The sequence below is a fragment of the Anoplopoma fimbria genome, unplaced genomic scaffold (assembly GCF_027596085.1).
Source record: "Anoplopoma fimbria isolate UVic2021 breed Golden Eagle Sablefish unplaced genomic scaffold, Afim_UVic_2022 Un_contig_9152_pilon_pilon, whole genome shotgun sequence".
In the NCBI taxonomy this organism is placed as follows: Eukaryota; Metazoa; Chordata; class Actinopteri; order Perciformes; family Anoplopomatidae; genus Anoplopoma; species Anoplopoma fimbria.
The window spans coordinates 12,245-30,428 of NW_026553805.1; the positions used below are offsets into that span (position 1 = coordinate 12,245).

Sequence of the window (18,184 nt, forward strand, 5' to 3'; positions counted from 1 at the left end):
GTCTCGCTTTAAAGCCACCACCCCAGAATTATCATTATGAACGACCTGCATGGCTACTATTAGTACTTATTATTAGTACAGCTATCAAGTTAGCAGGTTGTGGAAGACTCCAGTGATGGGTGATGAGTGCACAGGCGGGTAACCAGTCAAATGGTTTGATTCAGGCCCAATGAAATTATTGGACAGGCTATTATAAACAGCCACAGATACCTGTTCTTTTGTTGTTTTTGTCAGAGCATTCTAATTATTGATTGCGGTCAGGATTTAGACAGACATAACAAAAAATGTTTACCCACCCCAGCTTTAATTTGAAAGCATTATCTGCTCACTCTTTCCTTAGTTGGAAACCGTAGTCTGGTCATTGTATCCATGTTGAAGTATAACTTTCAAAGCCATATAGAATATCCAATACCCCCATCTTTCAAACTTTTCAATACTCTTTCCTCAACTTGTCTCTAAACAGGCAACATAGGCCCACAATTGCCAAATTAGCTGTCCACAGCGGTATATTACTTTGCTCTCCTCTTGGTAGTCCTTCCCGTTTCTCTAAACTAGTCTATCATCTACATTCAGTAATACATTGACTATGGAAAAGTACCTCATACAACCCCACTTCAAACACACTAAGAGGAGCTATGTTTATGACAGCTAAATGGCCTCGAGTTGACTATTTACAGTGTACCAATACAATAAACAACGAAAAATGGAAGCAAATATAAGTATTATTATACATAAGATGAAAAGAGTAATACAACATTTCAATGTAATAATTAGCAAACGTTTTTTTCTAACCAGTCAGAATTTTCAACTGTATTCACATGCAATAATAATGCAACTCCCCAAAAAGTATAAACCAAACTGTAGAAAAACCATATACCACTATGTATCAATCTTAACATCTGTGTTTTACTTTGGAAATTGCCAACAGTCATGGTAAGTTTTACAATTGGTAGGCAATTGACTTGCATGCGGAGCCACCAGTATGGTACTTTTAATGTTAATGTTTTAAAAAACTCACATAGCCAGAGATGAGGCAGGCTCGTTTGATGAAGGGGCTGCAGATGTGGTGGAGGTCCCTGAATCTGGAGCCAGACAGGTGACTGAGGGACACAGAGACATACAGAAGATCAGTCAGACTTTTTCTCTGGGCTTAAGTCAACGCTGTCCTCCAGTCAGAAGTGCTTTATGCACAAATTAGCTGTCTTTTGTGGCCTTTTAAATGCTCACCTCCTTCATTGTTACTGTGAACACACAAAATTCTATTTTAAATATTGTATAACAGAGCAGAGCCCTCACAGATATGAAAGGGTTGGAGACTGAATATGAGACAGAGTTGTGCCGATGCTGAGCAGGTAGCGGAGGTAGTCACAGAGCAGAGGCCGCCGTCTGAGTGAAATGGGTTGACGTTGTAATGACTTGTGTGCCTCAACCACGAGAAAAACACAAGCAGCAGTAAACAGCTTATCCTCCGAGCATAGGACGGCTTCCAGCAGCATATAACAGTTAGCAGAGAGCCACGAACAGGAAGTCAGAATGTTTTGATGAACACATTTTGGTCTTTTCATGGGATTTGTTGACAACCATAGTCTTATTCTTTAAAAATACCTGGCTGCACTATATTAGAAAACACCAATTATTCTTACTGGTTTAAAATTTATTTTTTCACAAGTCTGTCCAGGCCATCAAAATTCTCTTACGTTGACGAATCAGGCCATAGATCCTTCCACATCTTGAGTTTCGCATTTTAAATTTGTGAATTTGTGTCATTAATTAACATCCAGTTTAACTGATACATTCCTACAGTTTTTGTAACAAAGTCTTCAAAGTCACCATCCATTCACCAATTTAATTGATCCAGCCATTCAGAAAATGTCATATATGAACTCTCCTCCCAGACCACACAGTCCCATTCATTAGCCTGAGGTAGAAACTAAAGAAGCTCAAGAGAATAAGAGGGATGGGATCAGACAGCAGGTAGTGAAAGGAAAGCATGGATAATCCATTCAACAGCCCATTACGTTGAGATGTTTCCCTTGTGCAGAGCTTTCAAAGCATCGTAGAAACGGTGAAGGATGAAATCTCACAGGAATTCTACACACATTCTGTCTGTCTCGCTTTTTCTCGTTGCTTTCATCTCTGCATCTCTGTCCTTTTGCTCTCTACTCCCTTTCCCTTTTTCTATATTTGCTGTCTGTTCTGCTGAGGATTGAGGAGCAGAGAGACAGAATGACAAAGAGGAGTCAGACTCTGCAGACGCTGCATTTGCCTGACTTACCATGAAAGAGTTTGGTCCCAGAAAAGCAACGCTTTTGTCCCTGCTGATTACCATTGCACTTATTTCTAGAGAGGCGCGATGCATTTAGTACATTTAATGGGCTTGAAACTCACACAAACGTCCTCTCAATAAAATCCCCAAAGGTCAAACAGCAACGTGCACCTGGGAGAGAATCCAGGTAAAATAAATGATCCCTTAAAGATTTGAGGTACTCAAGTCATAAGGATGAGATATTTATTATTATTATACTATTATAGTGATATTGAAGAGTATGAGTAGGATTTATGAGTTTTGTGATCATGTATTTTCAAAATTCCCCACTATTTTGTATTTTCAGTGTTATGTTCATGACACTTTGAAATATTTTCAAAGCTGTGTTTGAAGATTCAACTACCTCTAGTGCCACACACACACACACACACACACACACACACACACACACACACACCACACACCACACACACACACACACAGCGGGTTAAATAAGTTTTGAACACGTCACCATTTTTCTCAGTAAATATATTTCTAAAGGTGCTATTGACATGAAATCTTCACCAGATGTCGGTAACAACCCAAGTAATCCATACATACAAAGAAAAACAAATAACAAAACAAATAAGTTGCATACAGGCCACGGTGGTTGAGTGCATTACTTATTGTTTTCTGCTACGATAAACGTTTGCCAAATCTTAATTGACAGTGTATCTGTTACTGGTAGTGTACCTTAGCTGCTCTAGCTTAACTCAGTGTAAAATTTATCATTACAGCGTCTAATTACCAGCTATACATTTAAACCTTAGCTAGTTCTACCAAAGCATTCATAGCTCTCTCCCTCTTTTAGCAACTCTCTCACTAAATCCCACAGTCATTTACAAGTTTTGCTAACGTCAGCTACTGTACTTACGCTTGCTAGTTAGCGATGGCTTCCATCTCTCCCTCTCCTGCTCGGTGTATGACATGTATAGCTAGTCCTCTGTCTCCTTTAGTGATAATGGTACATGTAATAAATGTAGTTTATCTGCTGTGTTTGAGGTGAGACTTAGTTAATTGAGTAAATTGTGAATCGCACCATGGAAGCTCAGTCGTTGGCTACTGTAGTTAGCGATTACTCATCGTTAATAGAAAGAATATAGAACAACCCTAGGTTTCCTTAAGCACTGTAGCCAGGGAGTCACAGCTCTGTTGAAACATGTATTATTATAGCCCTCAGTGGTAGCAACTTTATGAGCTTCTTTAATGTGTCTCTAAAACTATTAGAGACACAATTGATCACCACCTGCCCTCAACCTATACAGATTTATCCTCAAGTACAGTAACTTTAAAGCAGCGGTAAAACCTGATATTTAGACTGCTTTTCTCCCATCTACCTTCACCAATTGTCTTCTATGATTTTTACATCTTAGCCATCTGTCACTTAGACCACATCTGGACTAGGCTGCTAAAGGAAACTTTACCGTTAGTTAGCCAGCTTTACTAGATATGATGAATATGTTTAAACTAACAGGCCAGGTACCACAGTCCTTCAAATTAGCTGTAAATAAACCTTTTTTCTTTAAAAGCCCACTCTTGATCCAGAGGTGTTGGCTAACTATCCTTCATACATGAAAAATATAGTCACAGAGTTCCCTAAGGTTATGTGCTTGGACCAATTTTATTAAACTTATGCATGCTTCCTTTGCAATATTATTCTAAGCAACTCCATAAACTGGGGTTGTTTTGCAGATGATACCCAATTATGCCTTATTAACCTAAACATTTTTACTTTACTCCAGTAAAAATGAAGAAACCTCTCCCTGAAGTTTCTTCCCCACCCCCTTAAAGTTTGGGAGTTTTTCTTATCCGATGCAGGGTCCAAGGTCAGAGCATGATGTACATATTGTAAAGCCGCTTGAGGCAAAAGAAAATATCAGTGATATGTTAAATGTTAAATGGACTTGTACTTGTATAGCGCCCTTCTAGTCTTTGGACCACTCAAAAATCTTTAACTCTACATGTCATTCACCTAGTCCTACACTGATAGCAAAGCCTTGGGGAGCAACTTGTGGTTAAGTGTCTTGCCGAAGATAAAAAAATAAAATTGAATTTAATTGAAGTGAACAAGAAAGACAAAAGTAATGCTTTGGAACTGAACTCCAGCTCTTTTCAGCAGTATTGAGAACTTTGCCCCTTAAATAGAAAATTTGGCTTCCTAGTGATACTGCAAACTGATTATAAAATCAGAAACCTAAGGCAAAATCAATAGAAGGGCAACCATTTGGAAATGTTATACAATTTACCTTCACTCTCTGAACCACCTATAATCTAAAATCAGAAATAGAAAAGAATCAAGTCCAAACAAAAGGTTTTAAATTCACGATGAAAGGCTCAGTTTAAATGCACTGCAGTTTTCCTGATTAAAATGTTCTGCTGTTGCAATGGTTTGAAATGCACATTTCAATCTTTTTATAATCATCTCCTACCCACAGTTCCCATATTTTGTGTGGAGATCAGGGTTGTGTGCATTAGAGCATGCACAGATTAGGTCAAATCTGCATTGCATAAAACCCAGGAGAGGATTACTATCAAGCATCATTACTGGCTCACAACCTCAGAGCTTTGGCACCCTGAGAAAAGGCAATATTATGCTGTGGAGAGCTTGGCAGAGAAATAATTTCCCCATTGTGGGACTAATTTGTGCATGTGTGTGTGTGTGTGTGTGCTCCTCCCTGGAAGATACAGCCTGAAGTACCCAAAGAACCTTCTCATTAATCACAGAGACACAAATATATTCTCTAGCACAAAACACTCCCACACACATCCACACAAAGTTGTGTTTTCATGACTTTTGGTGACATTATATTGACTTACATTAAGACTTACTCAACTGCTACCAGCCTAATGCTAACCCTTTCCCTGACCATAAACCAAGTCTTCACTCTTTAACATGTAATGATGTATATTATTGGTACGTGCATTTTGTCCCCATAAGGAAGGAATTATAAAGTAGAAAACGTGCCATGGAAAATATGCATGATATATCAGTTTTAAATGAAAGAGCTGTATAGTTTTGTGCAGGAAAGTGCAAAATATTAACCAGAGAACCTGCAAATGCAATGTACAGAGATAAAAGTCCAAAAGATTTAATGTGTAGCAGTGTAGTGTAGAGACTGAGCTAACTCTCTTCACTCCTTTAAAAACAAAACACCTCTCACATCTTCCTGATGTCCTCATTACGGCTGCTCCTGAGCCAGCAGGAAATCTCCTCACATTCCAGGGAAACGTAAAGATAGGTGTCAAGGAAAGAAAGGTTGGAGTTATACCCCATGTTAGAGAGGTGAAGAGGGAAGGAGAAGAATGAGGCAACAAGGTGGAAGGAATGCAGAGGGGAAAGACTGCTGCATAACGCATGTTGGAGATACCAGTCAGAGAGACAGAAAAAAGATGGGAAGTTAAGCAGAACAACTGATAGTTGAGAGAAATTTTCATGTAAAAAAGGCCTTTGTTTTCAAATATTTTCACATTCTTCGTGTCAGGAAAATCCCGGCTGTCATTTTATGTCTCATTCAATAACTGAAAACTAAAGTAGACTCAAAAGCTCAGGTAATTCAACAGAAGTTGACCTATCAAGAGTGTAAGTCAATGAAGACTTGAGAGCTGTTGTTTATGATTTGTTGAACCATGAGTCCAAGGCCCCTGGACACCTGATCAGAACAGCACAGTGTGGTGCAGTAACTTTCACCAAACAACTACCAGGAAAGTGTTTGTTTATCATCTGCCTATTCATAAACCATCCAGCCCTGTCTGACTGCTGGCATTCTACCATGAGAGCCTCCCTGCCAAGACCCTGGCAGGATCTTAAGGTCGTAGTGTACTGTAAAGAAATCAGAAACAGACAACATCAGCTGTCCGTAAACGATAGACCAAAACCACTCACAGCATCCACTGTGAAGAGATCAAAGGTCATCGAACAGGAGTCAGTGAACAACCGGAGAAAGATCAAAAAGGAAATCCACATTTGACACCAAAGACCACCTTTGAAGAGAGACTGGATCCAGAAAAGACTGGTGAGTTGAACCTTTTCAACATACTATTCTAAAAGATGATTCTATTCTAAAAATGATTTGGGCACATAAGTGCAATCGCCTCTGAGATTGGTAAAATACATAGATTCACTAAACTCTGAAGCTAATGAATCTGCGACCTCTCCTCTCTCTTTCTTACTAGCAAAGATCAGTGGAAAACACATTCAGGCATCAGCATTTCATTCTAAATTTATTTTTATTGCTAGTGACAAATGATAAATGATGGCGGGTCATATTGGCTGATGCCAATTATTGCTAATTCTGTGGTCGACTTGATGGCAGGCCAAAAGTAAACTTGTCTGTTTAATGTGTTCTCTGCAGCTTGTACTTAGGCAAAGATAATTTGTGAGGGAAAAGCTCGAATCAGAAGCATCCCTGTACAATTGCTAGTGGCGTGCTTGTAGTTGAACTTTCAGGCATATCAATAATTCAAGTTTAAGAATAAGGTGTACAAAAAGGCTAGACCTGTTATTCCAATATGTCGCCTACATATTTAATCAACACTAAGGTAAATATAACTATTAAACCAACTAGACTCATTATTGGAAAATACCAAATATTAAAGGACTTGGATCAGGATCAGGTCTAAAGAGCATGATTGGGATGTGCCTACTTTTCGTCAATCATGGAACACATTGAGGTTACGTGATTGACAGCTATCATCTAAACTCTCAAGTCTTTGAAACTCCAAGGCCCAAGTTTGTTTAGTCTGTTCCCTGTTAAAAAAAAAGGTAAAAATAATAATAAAAAAGGTAGTTGGAGACTACAAATTTGTGTGACTCCAGATCCACAAAAAGAACATTATTGACTAATAAACTGACTATGATAAGTAGTGTGTCTTTAAATGCGTTGTGATCCAGTAGTATGCTTCAGATTTGCAGTGGCATCACACTGTTATGTGGAGCTCAGCTGGAGAGCACTACATATCCCCAAAGACGTCCTTGTGACAGGGCATAGCTAATTAAACACCCAGAATGTCTGGATGGTGATGGATAATGGGACGAGATTAACTGGGAAATTGAAAGCAAGATGTGAGCTGTGCATCACAACTGAGGTGTCTTTTCTTTCAATCTACTCGGACTCACTTGAAACCAGCTGTCGGCGGCTTAAACACAGCAGAGCAGGGACTGCATCATTTGACACAGGAACTTTTCCCAGCCAGGCTCCTCTACCACCGATGGAGCCGCTGGCTAACAAAGGAACAGCTTTTCCTTCATGGACTTAGTTGCCCAGCCCTAGTACAGCAATGGCAAATGGCTAAGCAAAAAACATCTGTCAATGTATTGAATTGATTTAATATTATCCAAACTTTGTTGTTGTACTGTCAGTTTATAGGCGGCTGTGCGTAGTGGAGAGTAAGGTAGTTCTCCAATCAGAGGGTCGGTGGTTCGATACCCGGCTTCAGCAGTCGATGTGTCCTTGGGCAAGACACTTAACCCCAAGTTGCTCCCGAAGGCTTGCCATCGGTGTGGACTGGATGTTGCATGAATGTTAGTTAGAGTCTGATGGTGGCACCTTGCATGGTCATCAGTGTGTGAATGGGTGAATGATATGTAATATACTACTGATTGTAAGTCGCTTTGGATAAAAGCGTCTGCTAAATGACTGTAATGTAATGTATAGTCAGGATATGGAAAAGCAAGTTGAGGTTAGGTTGCATACAAGCTAACCATCCTTTTTCCTCACCTGCTGCACAAATCAACAATATAAACGGTGAATTGGCCTTTAAACATAGACATATAGATTCAGAGATAAATCTCAAAAATCATATAGATTGACATGTGTTTCTACCATTATTAGTTGCAAATTGATAGTTTATTATACTTTGAGGAAATTCTATGAGACTACATAATGCCCCAAGGTAATTTCATTTAAATTATATCATATTGTTCAATATAGTTAATCATCATTTTGATTATTACATATAATTTTTTTACTCTTACATTTTGGTGAATGTTTGAGCTACTGTGCATACATCATTTTTGCGAACCATTATCATCATAGATATTTGCTATTAAAAAGACCAGCTCATGCCCGTTCCAAACTTTAGAAAACATTTAAAAAGATTTTTAGATACAGCAGTTCGATCCCAGGGAATTACCACTCTTCATTGACTTGATGTCATCAATTATTTCATTTACATTTAGCGATACCTTCAGTTAGGTAAATTGAGGCCAATGAAGAATCTTAAAGTGGCCCTATTATGCTTTTCCACTTTTCCCCTCTCCTTTAGTGTGTTATATATATTTTTGAGTGTTAAACCTGAAGTCCACACCTAAAAGGAGTTACCCTCCTCAAAATCATTGCTCCTTAGCTGCCTGAAATGGCTCCATTGAATTATCTCTGTCACTTCTGTAACTTTATGAGGTCACAATGTTACAGAAGTGACGTAAAACTCCTTCAAGCTAGTTTGGCCCTCAAACAACAAAAGAGAGACACGGAGGTAAAGTTCACATCTACCATGGTATAGTGGTTATGAAAACAGTTTCTCACCCAGGCAGCCCGAGTCCAAATCCCGTTTTTACCCGTCGTTCAGTTGTCAAGCTCTGGAGGAAGTGTTTTTTGAAATGTGAAACGTTGACCAATCACAACAGAGCGGGATAGCTGACCAATCAGAGCAGACTTTGCTTTCTGGAGGGAGGAGCAAGCACCACAATGAGCATTTCAGAGAGAGGGTGAGAAGAGGTGCTGCAGGACAGCCAGGATGAGGAAAAACAAGGAGGATTATGAGCATTAACGCATGTAAACATGTTGTAAGTGTAACTTGAGATAAAAAATATGCACCCGGAAAATAGCATAATAGGGCCTGTTTAACATCCAAACATCATCAGGCAAGTCAGATTTGTATAGAATAGTAAGTAAGATCTTAAAGTCTCATCATTTTCAGTGGGGTTAGCGTCTTTCTTCTGCTTGCTCCACCTTTTTTTGGGACGCTCAGCGCACTTCAAGATGAAGATCTCTATACTGATGGCCCAAAGTATCCAAAAAGATAGTGAAAGACAAAAAAAATGCATACTAGTCTATCATACAATGGTGGTTAGAGTGGTGATATGTTGTCAAAATATCAACATACCAGCGCTTCAGCTGCCAGAAAATGACATTATGTGAACACAGGCCCTAGATCAGCTATGCTTTTAGAAGCTTGTGTTGTTGTGTCTTCCGTGCCTTGTTAGTATGAGCAGTGTTCGAGATTATCTCACCCCTGAGGAAGGCCTTACAGCTTTCCCATAACATAGAAAGAGCCGAATCTTCATTTTTATTAGTCTCCAGAAAAAGCCAAATAGACTCAGAGATAAAATTGCTAAATTCGACATCAGACAGGAGGACAGAATCCAGTATCCAGGAACAACTCGCTCTATGTTGAGCTTCAAAATTTAGGTCAAGTAAAGAGTGACTTTTCTATAAAATAATTAATCTATACAGGAGTACATACTTGTGAATATAAGAGAATAGAGCCTATCAGTTGGTTGGGAGAATCTCCATGGGTCAAAAGAGCCACACTGATCCATAGAGGTAGCCAGAGCTTGCCACATCATGGAAGGTATGTGATAGTTCTAGAGCTTGATATGCTTAGACCAGGATCCATCACTCAATTAATTTCTCTTTCAAATATTAGATTGTGAGTCTGATGTGATGGACGGTATCTTTATAAAATCTTCATCATTAATGTTTGGGGCATACACACACATACCAATGGGGTTTAGTAGAATGAGCCAGATACTACAACATATATAAGCCCATTAGAGTCACTGATGCTACTGCAGATCTCATTATAAAGTTGAATTTGTAATAAAAGATTTGGACTATGCAGGCCTGCCAAGTCGTAGCTGACTTTTGTGCACGTGTGTTTCCTTTAAATGGTAAATGGTCTGTACTTGTATAGCGCTTTTCAAGCCTTCCGACCACTCAAAGCTCTTTAACACTACATGTCATCATTCACCCATTCATACACTGAGGGGCTACCATGCAAGGTGACACCTGCCCATCAGGACTAATTCATACCCTTTTGTACACCGCAGGCACAGCCTACAGGAGCAATTTGAGGTTAAGTGTCTAGCTTAAGGACACAACATGGACTAGTAGAGCCGGGGATCATACCGCCGATCCTCTGATTGAAGGACGACCGTGCTCTACCACTAAGCCACAGTCACCTATAGAATGTAAGAATGTGATATCTTGATATCTGTATTTAAGTGTTTCAAGTGAGATAATAGTCTTGCAAGCTTCACAAGCCCATTCAGCCCCCTTACATTCCGTAAAATAAATTAAAAAGAGTCTCTCACTCTCAAAAATTATTTCAGGTTATTTGTCATAATCTCTGATATTCAAACAGTTGTAGAATACAGTATCTGGTCCATCTGATGGATATTCCTGTAAACCTAGAACAGTACTGCAGCAATAAGAAAGTGACGAGTGTCTCAGCTTTGTGACATAACCATTAACAACCAGAACACACCATTAACCTAGCTTTCAAAGAAAGATTTTCTCCTGCCACGCCATTTTAATGCTCAGCATTCAGAGACCAACAAAGACATGAGACTAGACTTGGTTGTGCCCTTAAGGGCGCGAGACTTGCTTTCGCAAGCGTTCAGAGTAAGTTATAAACAAAACTTTCAGAAACACTACATCAGTTAAGTCTTTACTAGTTGTATTTGTGTTTGTATTGAGCTGCATCTTAGTAGTCATTCACTCATCCTAGTCAACACTTAGTTGTTTAGTAAAATCGGGAGGACACTATTTTTTTTATTTACTTTTAGGCAGTGTCAACATATTTTTAAATCTTGAATCAGTAATTATCCTGAAACTTAAAACTTGATTGTTTGTCAAGTCCAGTTAAAGAGCCGTCAGATGAGAGCAGTTAAGTCCATTTTCCTTCGGTAAAATAGTGGATCACATCCTTCGGATTGGGAGTGAGTGACTGTGAATGACCCAGATAAGCAAAAAGAAGATGGATGGATGAATGAATGGATGGATGGAAGTCCAAATTGAGTCTATAGTTGTTATTTGCAAATAATTGTGTCTCGAGTCCAAATAACCAGTCTACAGCTCTGGATGGCTAATGTTGTAGATTATTGAGATTCTCTGCATTTTCTGTTTTCAAGGCTTTTGGGGCAATTGAACGAACAGATCAGTCATCTTCTTTCAACCTCAGTTAGAAACTATAATCTGCTAAACCTGTGGTCAAGGCTGTGAGGAGATGTACCAGTAAGGCCAAACTGGAATTACAGGGCTGTTTTGACTGCACTACAGACCTGGGTGAACTCTATGACACTGTGACATCCTCTAATAGTTTTTGTGAGGACATGTGTGAACATGCCTCAGGAGCTGCTGATCCAGTTCTAAACTGCAATTATCCAGTCTGTTCTCAGCCTGACCATCACTGTGTGATTTGGATCAGCCACCAAAACAGTATACAAACAGTCTACAACAGACCGCAGAGCAAAACACTGGTCAGCCTGCCCTCCATCCAGCACTTACACCTCCAGAGTCAAGAAACAACCGGTTTGAAGAGGATACGCCGAAACAACCAGGAGCAAGAAGAGTTTCTTTCCACAGGACGTCACTCTGATACACACTTGAGTCATACACTGTTATAAAACCTCTTACACCAAACTATCTTATTGATTAGAAATGTACAATTTTTAATGCACCATTTTTTTATATTTACATCATCTGTCACAGTCAATATAAATACTGTTGATAATCATCCTGTCTGTCTATATCCACAGTATTTATTTCAATGCACTTTTTATTTGTTTTGTTCACAGCTACCCAACGCACAATTGACGGGTATAAAGAGGTTTTATTCTTATTTATTGTTGGGCCATTCACAGTGACTCACTCCCAATCCGAAGGATGTGATCCACGTCATTGGTGCTTTTTATATTCATGAAACATGTATGTATACACCTATTATTTCACTACTTATGTACATAACAGTCCCGTTGCAAGATCTCATTAGTTATTCCATCTTGTACGCAAATTACTTAAAACTATCCAGCAAATGTTAGTCGGAACACATTTGCTGGATAGTTTTAAGTATACTAAGGCATCTTCCCCCTGTCCATATAATGTCCATGGAAAAAATCCATCTGCAATGCATGCATGAAAAAATCCACCAAAAAAGTTTGTTTAATATAAGTCCATATGCTTGCTTTGATATCTCTGCCAGGACATTATGTATTTGTCTATCTGTCCATGGCTAATCTCCAATATTACTGGACCTATCAGCCTACAATAGTTTGTGCTCATTTATGAGAAAAACCACTTGTGCTTACAGTGATTCAAACCTTTTGAAAACATTTCATTGATTTTATGCGTTCATTGACAGCTGACAGCTTCTCACTCCTCTTAACCGGCCGCAAGTGATCTACAACTGCTTCAGTTTGTACGCATTATTGTGTGTTGTATGTACTGTAGTAATGATGATAAACCACCAAATATGAAAAACTGTCCAATAAATCAGAAGCATATTAGTCTTGTAAAAATGTTTGGGTTAAACTCTTCATTATCATCTCAACAAGCATGAATTAAACCTAAACCCAAAACTCTATTGAGTCCAATTATGCTGCAGACTAAAGTGTTTTAGTATCAAAAGTCTAAAACTGGATTCCACATGGATCAAAGTACACAAACAGCAACATTGACAATACAAATGCTGAAGAGTGCTCCTTATCCCAGCTATTTATGCACAGAAAAAATACTAATTGTCTATTGTGGCGTTGGGCAGCTCCCAGGTGTACAGAAGTTATAGAAATAAAGCCAAACATTTCTTAAAGCTGTGCAACCTCAGTGAACCATTGCCACATAAATGAAGATAAGAAAAAAACAATCAAAATAATAAACAGAGTAAAACTGTGTGCTTACTTGACAAGAGGCTTGCGGCACAGCACCAGGGCGTCGTAGAGGACGCACACTCCGAACACGGTGATGCCCGTCTCCTTGACCAGCATGGCACAGGTGCCCAGCAACAAACTGACGAGCAGGAACCAAGCAGACACCGTGGAGGGCAGAGAGTCCTCAGAGACACACACACCAACACTCCTGAGACACAGAAAGAGACAGATGACGGATGAACAGGTCACAGCCCAGATTCCCACATTCAAATGTTTATTTATTTTCAGGGACACATTAACCGTAACAGTAACCTAATCACAGACACAAGCAGTGCCCATATTAGGCTGAATGACAATCCGCAGCATTTGTCAGAAATAAGTAGTTTCTGATTACATAATTAGGGCTGTAACTTACTATCAAAACTATTAACCTTATCAGTGCAACTGGAATTCCAGCGTTCTCTGGATTAGTCGATCAGAGGGAGTATTGGTTTTTATAGAGAGATATAACAGGTATCATTCCTGTAACAATGGAATGCAAATCAAATTATGCATTTGATGTGACCAAGGGAAGAACAACAACAATAAGATTGATTCATAAGATAAGATATTTACAGTGAATGCACTTCCAAACTCTTCTTAACATAAACAAAAGACAGGTACCATTACAGAAATACAAAAACACAAGCAGGGTGGAATGCGCGTTGTTCATGCAGGTCTGCGTGCGTGAAGGAAAGACTTGAGCAGTTAGAGGGAGGGAGGACAAACCCCCAAAGATGAACATTTTTCAACTCTCGGCAACCAGAAAAAAACTCCAAACGTGCCGAGCTGAGTGCATAGTAGATGCTTGCCCCATTATCACGCCGCTGACGTTTGTAGCATATTGCAAATGCAAATATATGAAACATGACCATAGCTTTTATCCCAGTTGCTTGCCAACCCCTGCCGTTAGCTTGTCAATAGCGCATATTGAAATATAGCGTTCATGTATACAAGTTCAGCTTGTATACATTACTACACTATGAAATAATAATAATTTTTCTAATTATAGTTTCTATCATTTATATATTGGGGCAGGGAGCACTATGACATTGCTAAAAAAAAGTGTGTAAAAAGCGTGTACCCTGTTAGTATGGCTGTTTTTTAAAATATTTTTTGCACATGTCTGAACATTTAACTGTTCATGTTTCTAAATCCGTCAAAAATATGTATAGCAATGTCACTGTGCTCCCAGATCTCAGTTTTTGCTTTTTTGAGTAATCTGTTCATTATTACAGATACAAAGGATGGCCAAAACTATGGAATAAGACCCAGGTAGTAATAAACCAGAATTATCACTTAATACAGAGCAGACAGGGTCATTGTAAAAAGTCTCATGTTAGCCTAGGAGTCAAAGTTTGTCCTGTGATCACATAATCTGAACATGGCATCTTTTATGGTAGGGGCTTTGTTAAATAGCTTAATTTGAAAAACCACATCAGCAAATAAGAACATAGTCACAAGTTATGCTGCTAACTAGCACACAACCTCATATGCTCATCCTTTTAGCAGTTAAAGTCATGTTCATAAAAAGTTGTCTTTAACAAGTGTACATGTACAGTGGGGCAAAAAAGTATTTAGTCAGCCACCAATTGTGCAAGTTCTCCCACTTAAAAAGATGAGAGATTTCTGAAAATCACATTGTCTGATTTTTAAAGAATATATTTGCAAATTATGGTGGAAAATAAGTATTTGGTCAATAACAAAAGTTCATCTCAATACTTTGTTATATACCCTTTGTTGGCAATGACAGAGGTCAAACGTTTTCTGTAAGTCTTCACAAGCTTTTCACACACTGTTGCTGGTATTTTGGCCCATTCCTCCATGCAGATCTCCTCTAGAGCAGTGATGTTTTGGGGCTGTCGCTGGGCAACACGGACTTTCAACTCCCTCCACAGATTTTCTATGGGGTTGAGATCTGGAGACTGGCTAGGCCACTCCAGGACCTTGAAATGCTTCTTACGAAGCCACTCCTTCGTTGCCCGGGCGGTGTGTTTGGGATCATTGTCATGCTGAAAGACCCAGCCACGTTTCATCTTCAATGCCCTTGCTGATGGAAGGAGGTTTTCACTCAAAATCTCACGATACATGGCCCCATTCATTCTTTCCTTTACACGGATCAGTCGTCCTGGTCCCCTTGCAGAAAAACAGCCCCAAAGCATGATGTTTCCACCCCCATGCTTCACAGTAGGTATGGTGTTCTTTGGATGCAACTCGGCATTCTCTCTCCTCCAAACACGACGAGTTGAGTTTTTACCAAAAAGTTCTATTTTGGTTTCATCTGACCATATGACATTCTCCCAATCCTCTTCTGGATCATCCAAATGCTCTCTAGCAAACTTCAGACGGGCCTGGACATGTACTGGCTTAAGCAGGGGACACGTCTGGCACTGCAGGATTTGAGTCCCTGGCGGCGTAGTGTGTTACTGATGGTAGCCTTTGTTACTTTGGTCCCAGCTCTCTGCAGGTCATTCACTAGGTCCCCCGTGTGGTTCTGGGATTTTTGTTCACCGTTCTTGTGATCATTTTGGCCCCACGGGGTGAGATCTTGCGTGGAGCCCCAGATCGAGGGAGATTATCAGTGGTCTTGTATGTCTTCCATTTTCTAATAATTGCTCCCACAGTTGATTTCTTCACACCAAGCTGCTTACCTATTGCAGATTCAGTCTTCCCAGCCTGGTGCAGGTCTACAATTTTGTTTCTGGTGTCCTTTGACAGCTCTTTGGTCTTGGCCATAGTGGAGTTTGGAGTGTGACTGTTTGAGGTTGTGGACAGGTGTCTTTTATACTGATAACAAGTTCAAACAGGTGCCATTAATACAGGTAACGAGTGGAGGACAGAGGAGCCTCTTAAAGAAGAAGTTACAGGTCTGTGAGAGCCAGAAATCTTGCTTGTTTGTAGGTGACCAAATACTTATTTTACCGAGGAATTTACCAATTAATTCATTAAAAATCCTACAATGTGCTTTCCTGGATTCTTTCCCCACATTCTGTCTCTCATAGTTGAAGTGTACCTATGATGAAAATTACAGGCGTCTCTCATCTTTTTAAGTGGGAGAACTTGCACAATTGGTGGCTGACTAAATACTTTTTTGCCCCACTGTATATGTGCATGTTAGTGTGTGTGTGTGCGTGTGTGTGCGCGTGCGTGCGTGCACACAAGTTCTGGGAGTGCTACAGAGTCATCTTACCTGATGTAGGAGAGGAACGTCAGCAAGAACAGCAGACAGGCCAAGACATCAGCCCTGCCCACAATACCAGACACCTACAACACACATACACACAGATTTTAGAGATAGCGCGTACGTCTGACAGCTCTGGTGAGGAGACAGTGCTGAATGTCTGTGAGGAGCCTGTTATGTTGCTACAAGAACATAAGATGCACAACGTGACCTTCTGCACAAGGCTGTTTCTTTGGAATCTGGCTCTGTTCATACTGAAACCTGTGAGCAGAATTACTGTGATCATGCCTCAGACAGCAGCCCGTTACCAAGCCACTAATGAGTGCCTATGATGTAGGGCTGTAATCAACCAAAGAAATTCTTGGTCGACTGAAACCCTGAAATTTCGACTAAAAAATCGACTAATGGGGGGGGGCATCACGTGCATCTGCGCAATATAATAGCACATGATTACCGAAAATATATACTGATATCAGCACAAGAAGGCAATTAAACAACAAAATTATCTTTATTAAACATCCCAGATCATGTACCAAAAATAAAGCAAAGGTTCAAAACAATAGCCTACAAACAGTGGGCACGGCGCAATTGCGCATTAGGCAAAAAAAAAAAAAACAAATCCAATAAATAGAAATAAATGTGCACAATAATAAAGGGAACCATAAAAGTTCGTTATTTAGCAATAAACTGAAACGAAATAAAGTGCATAACAATAACAAGGAAGGCTCACTCAGAACAAATACAAAAATAAAATAATAAAATGCCTCATATCCTGAGCAATAAAATTGACAATTCCTTCTGTGATATCATGTTTGCGTTTGGATGATAGAGGAGGCTTAACATCCAGCGTGGTCTGGGTGTATCGGAGGGATCCTGCAGTTATAAAACGAATAAACGATTATTAGACTAAAATATTGAAATATGTTTAATATGATATTAATAGGCTATAATATTGAAATATTACCGTTTTTAGATGATACGCCATGTTTGTAGTCGAGCTGTGATATGCAAACTGTTGTTTGCAAATTTTACATTCGACTTTTTTTCCCGCCATCTATTTTGGAAAAATTCTGCCACACTGCCGATGTCTTTGACATGGATGGTAGAGGAGGAGGACTCAAATGAAACTTAAATGAAACGCTCAAAATAAAAATAAATATTCAGCAATTAAACCACCGGACGTTGAATAACATGGACCTTCTTCAGTCTACCTGTCTCTAGTGGGTTGGGCTAATCCAAAATAGTGAAAACAAGGGGGGTGTTCTCTGAAGACAGGCTGTTTTCTGTGAAACAGGGCTCTGAAAACACCCCCATTAGCACTTGGTACTTTCCTCCTGATGACGACTTTATGAAATTAACACGGCAAAAAATCGACCAATCAGAATTTTGGTCGACCCAGAACGTATCGACCAATAAGTCGACCAGTCGACTAGGACTTTACAGCCCTTACTATGATGACTGCCCATGCACGGGTGCTGTTTATGTTGGATTTTTTCTGTAACAGTAATAAGTGACAACGAACATAAATGATTGTCATCAAGCTTGTCTTCCCAACAGTTCTTAGAGCATCTGCCCCTAACGGAGAAAACCCCCCAACATATTCTATTATTTATCATTTTTGATAACCATTCCCAACATTAGCTACAATGTTTTATAACAACTTTTGGCAAAAGCCCTCACACTCGCTTGCAATGTCCTTCTGATTGAATATGTCCTGCATTCAAAATGCTGCATGTGTGCAGCATTTTGCAACAGCCTTTGATAAACACTTGGTGGATGTGTTAGGGCTACA

General features: G+C 39.5%; 1 protein-coding gene across 1 annotated transcript in view; it reads right to left on the reverse strand.

The window, feature by feature from the left end:
• The window catches only part of LOC129116843 (protein O-mannosyl-transferase TMTC1-like), a gene marked incomplete at its 3' end in the record, with an annotated part of 56,416 nt that overhangs the window by 9,606 nt on the left and 28,626 nt on the right, over nucleotides 1-18,184 (reverse strand). The window contains 3 exon segments of the mRNA XM_054627537.1: nucleotides 1,019-1,100; nucleotides 13,204-13,380; nucleotides 16,402-16,475. Coding sequence (XP_054483512.1) covers nucleotides 1,019-1,100; nucleotides 13,204-13,380; nucleotides 16,402-16,475 — 333 coding nt within the window.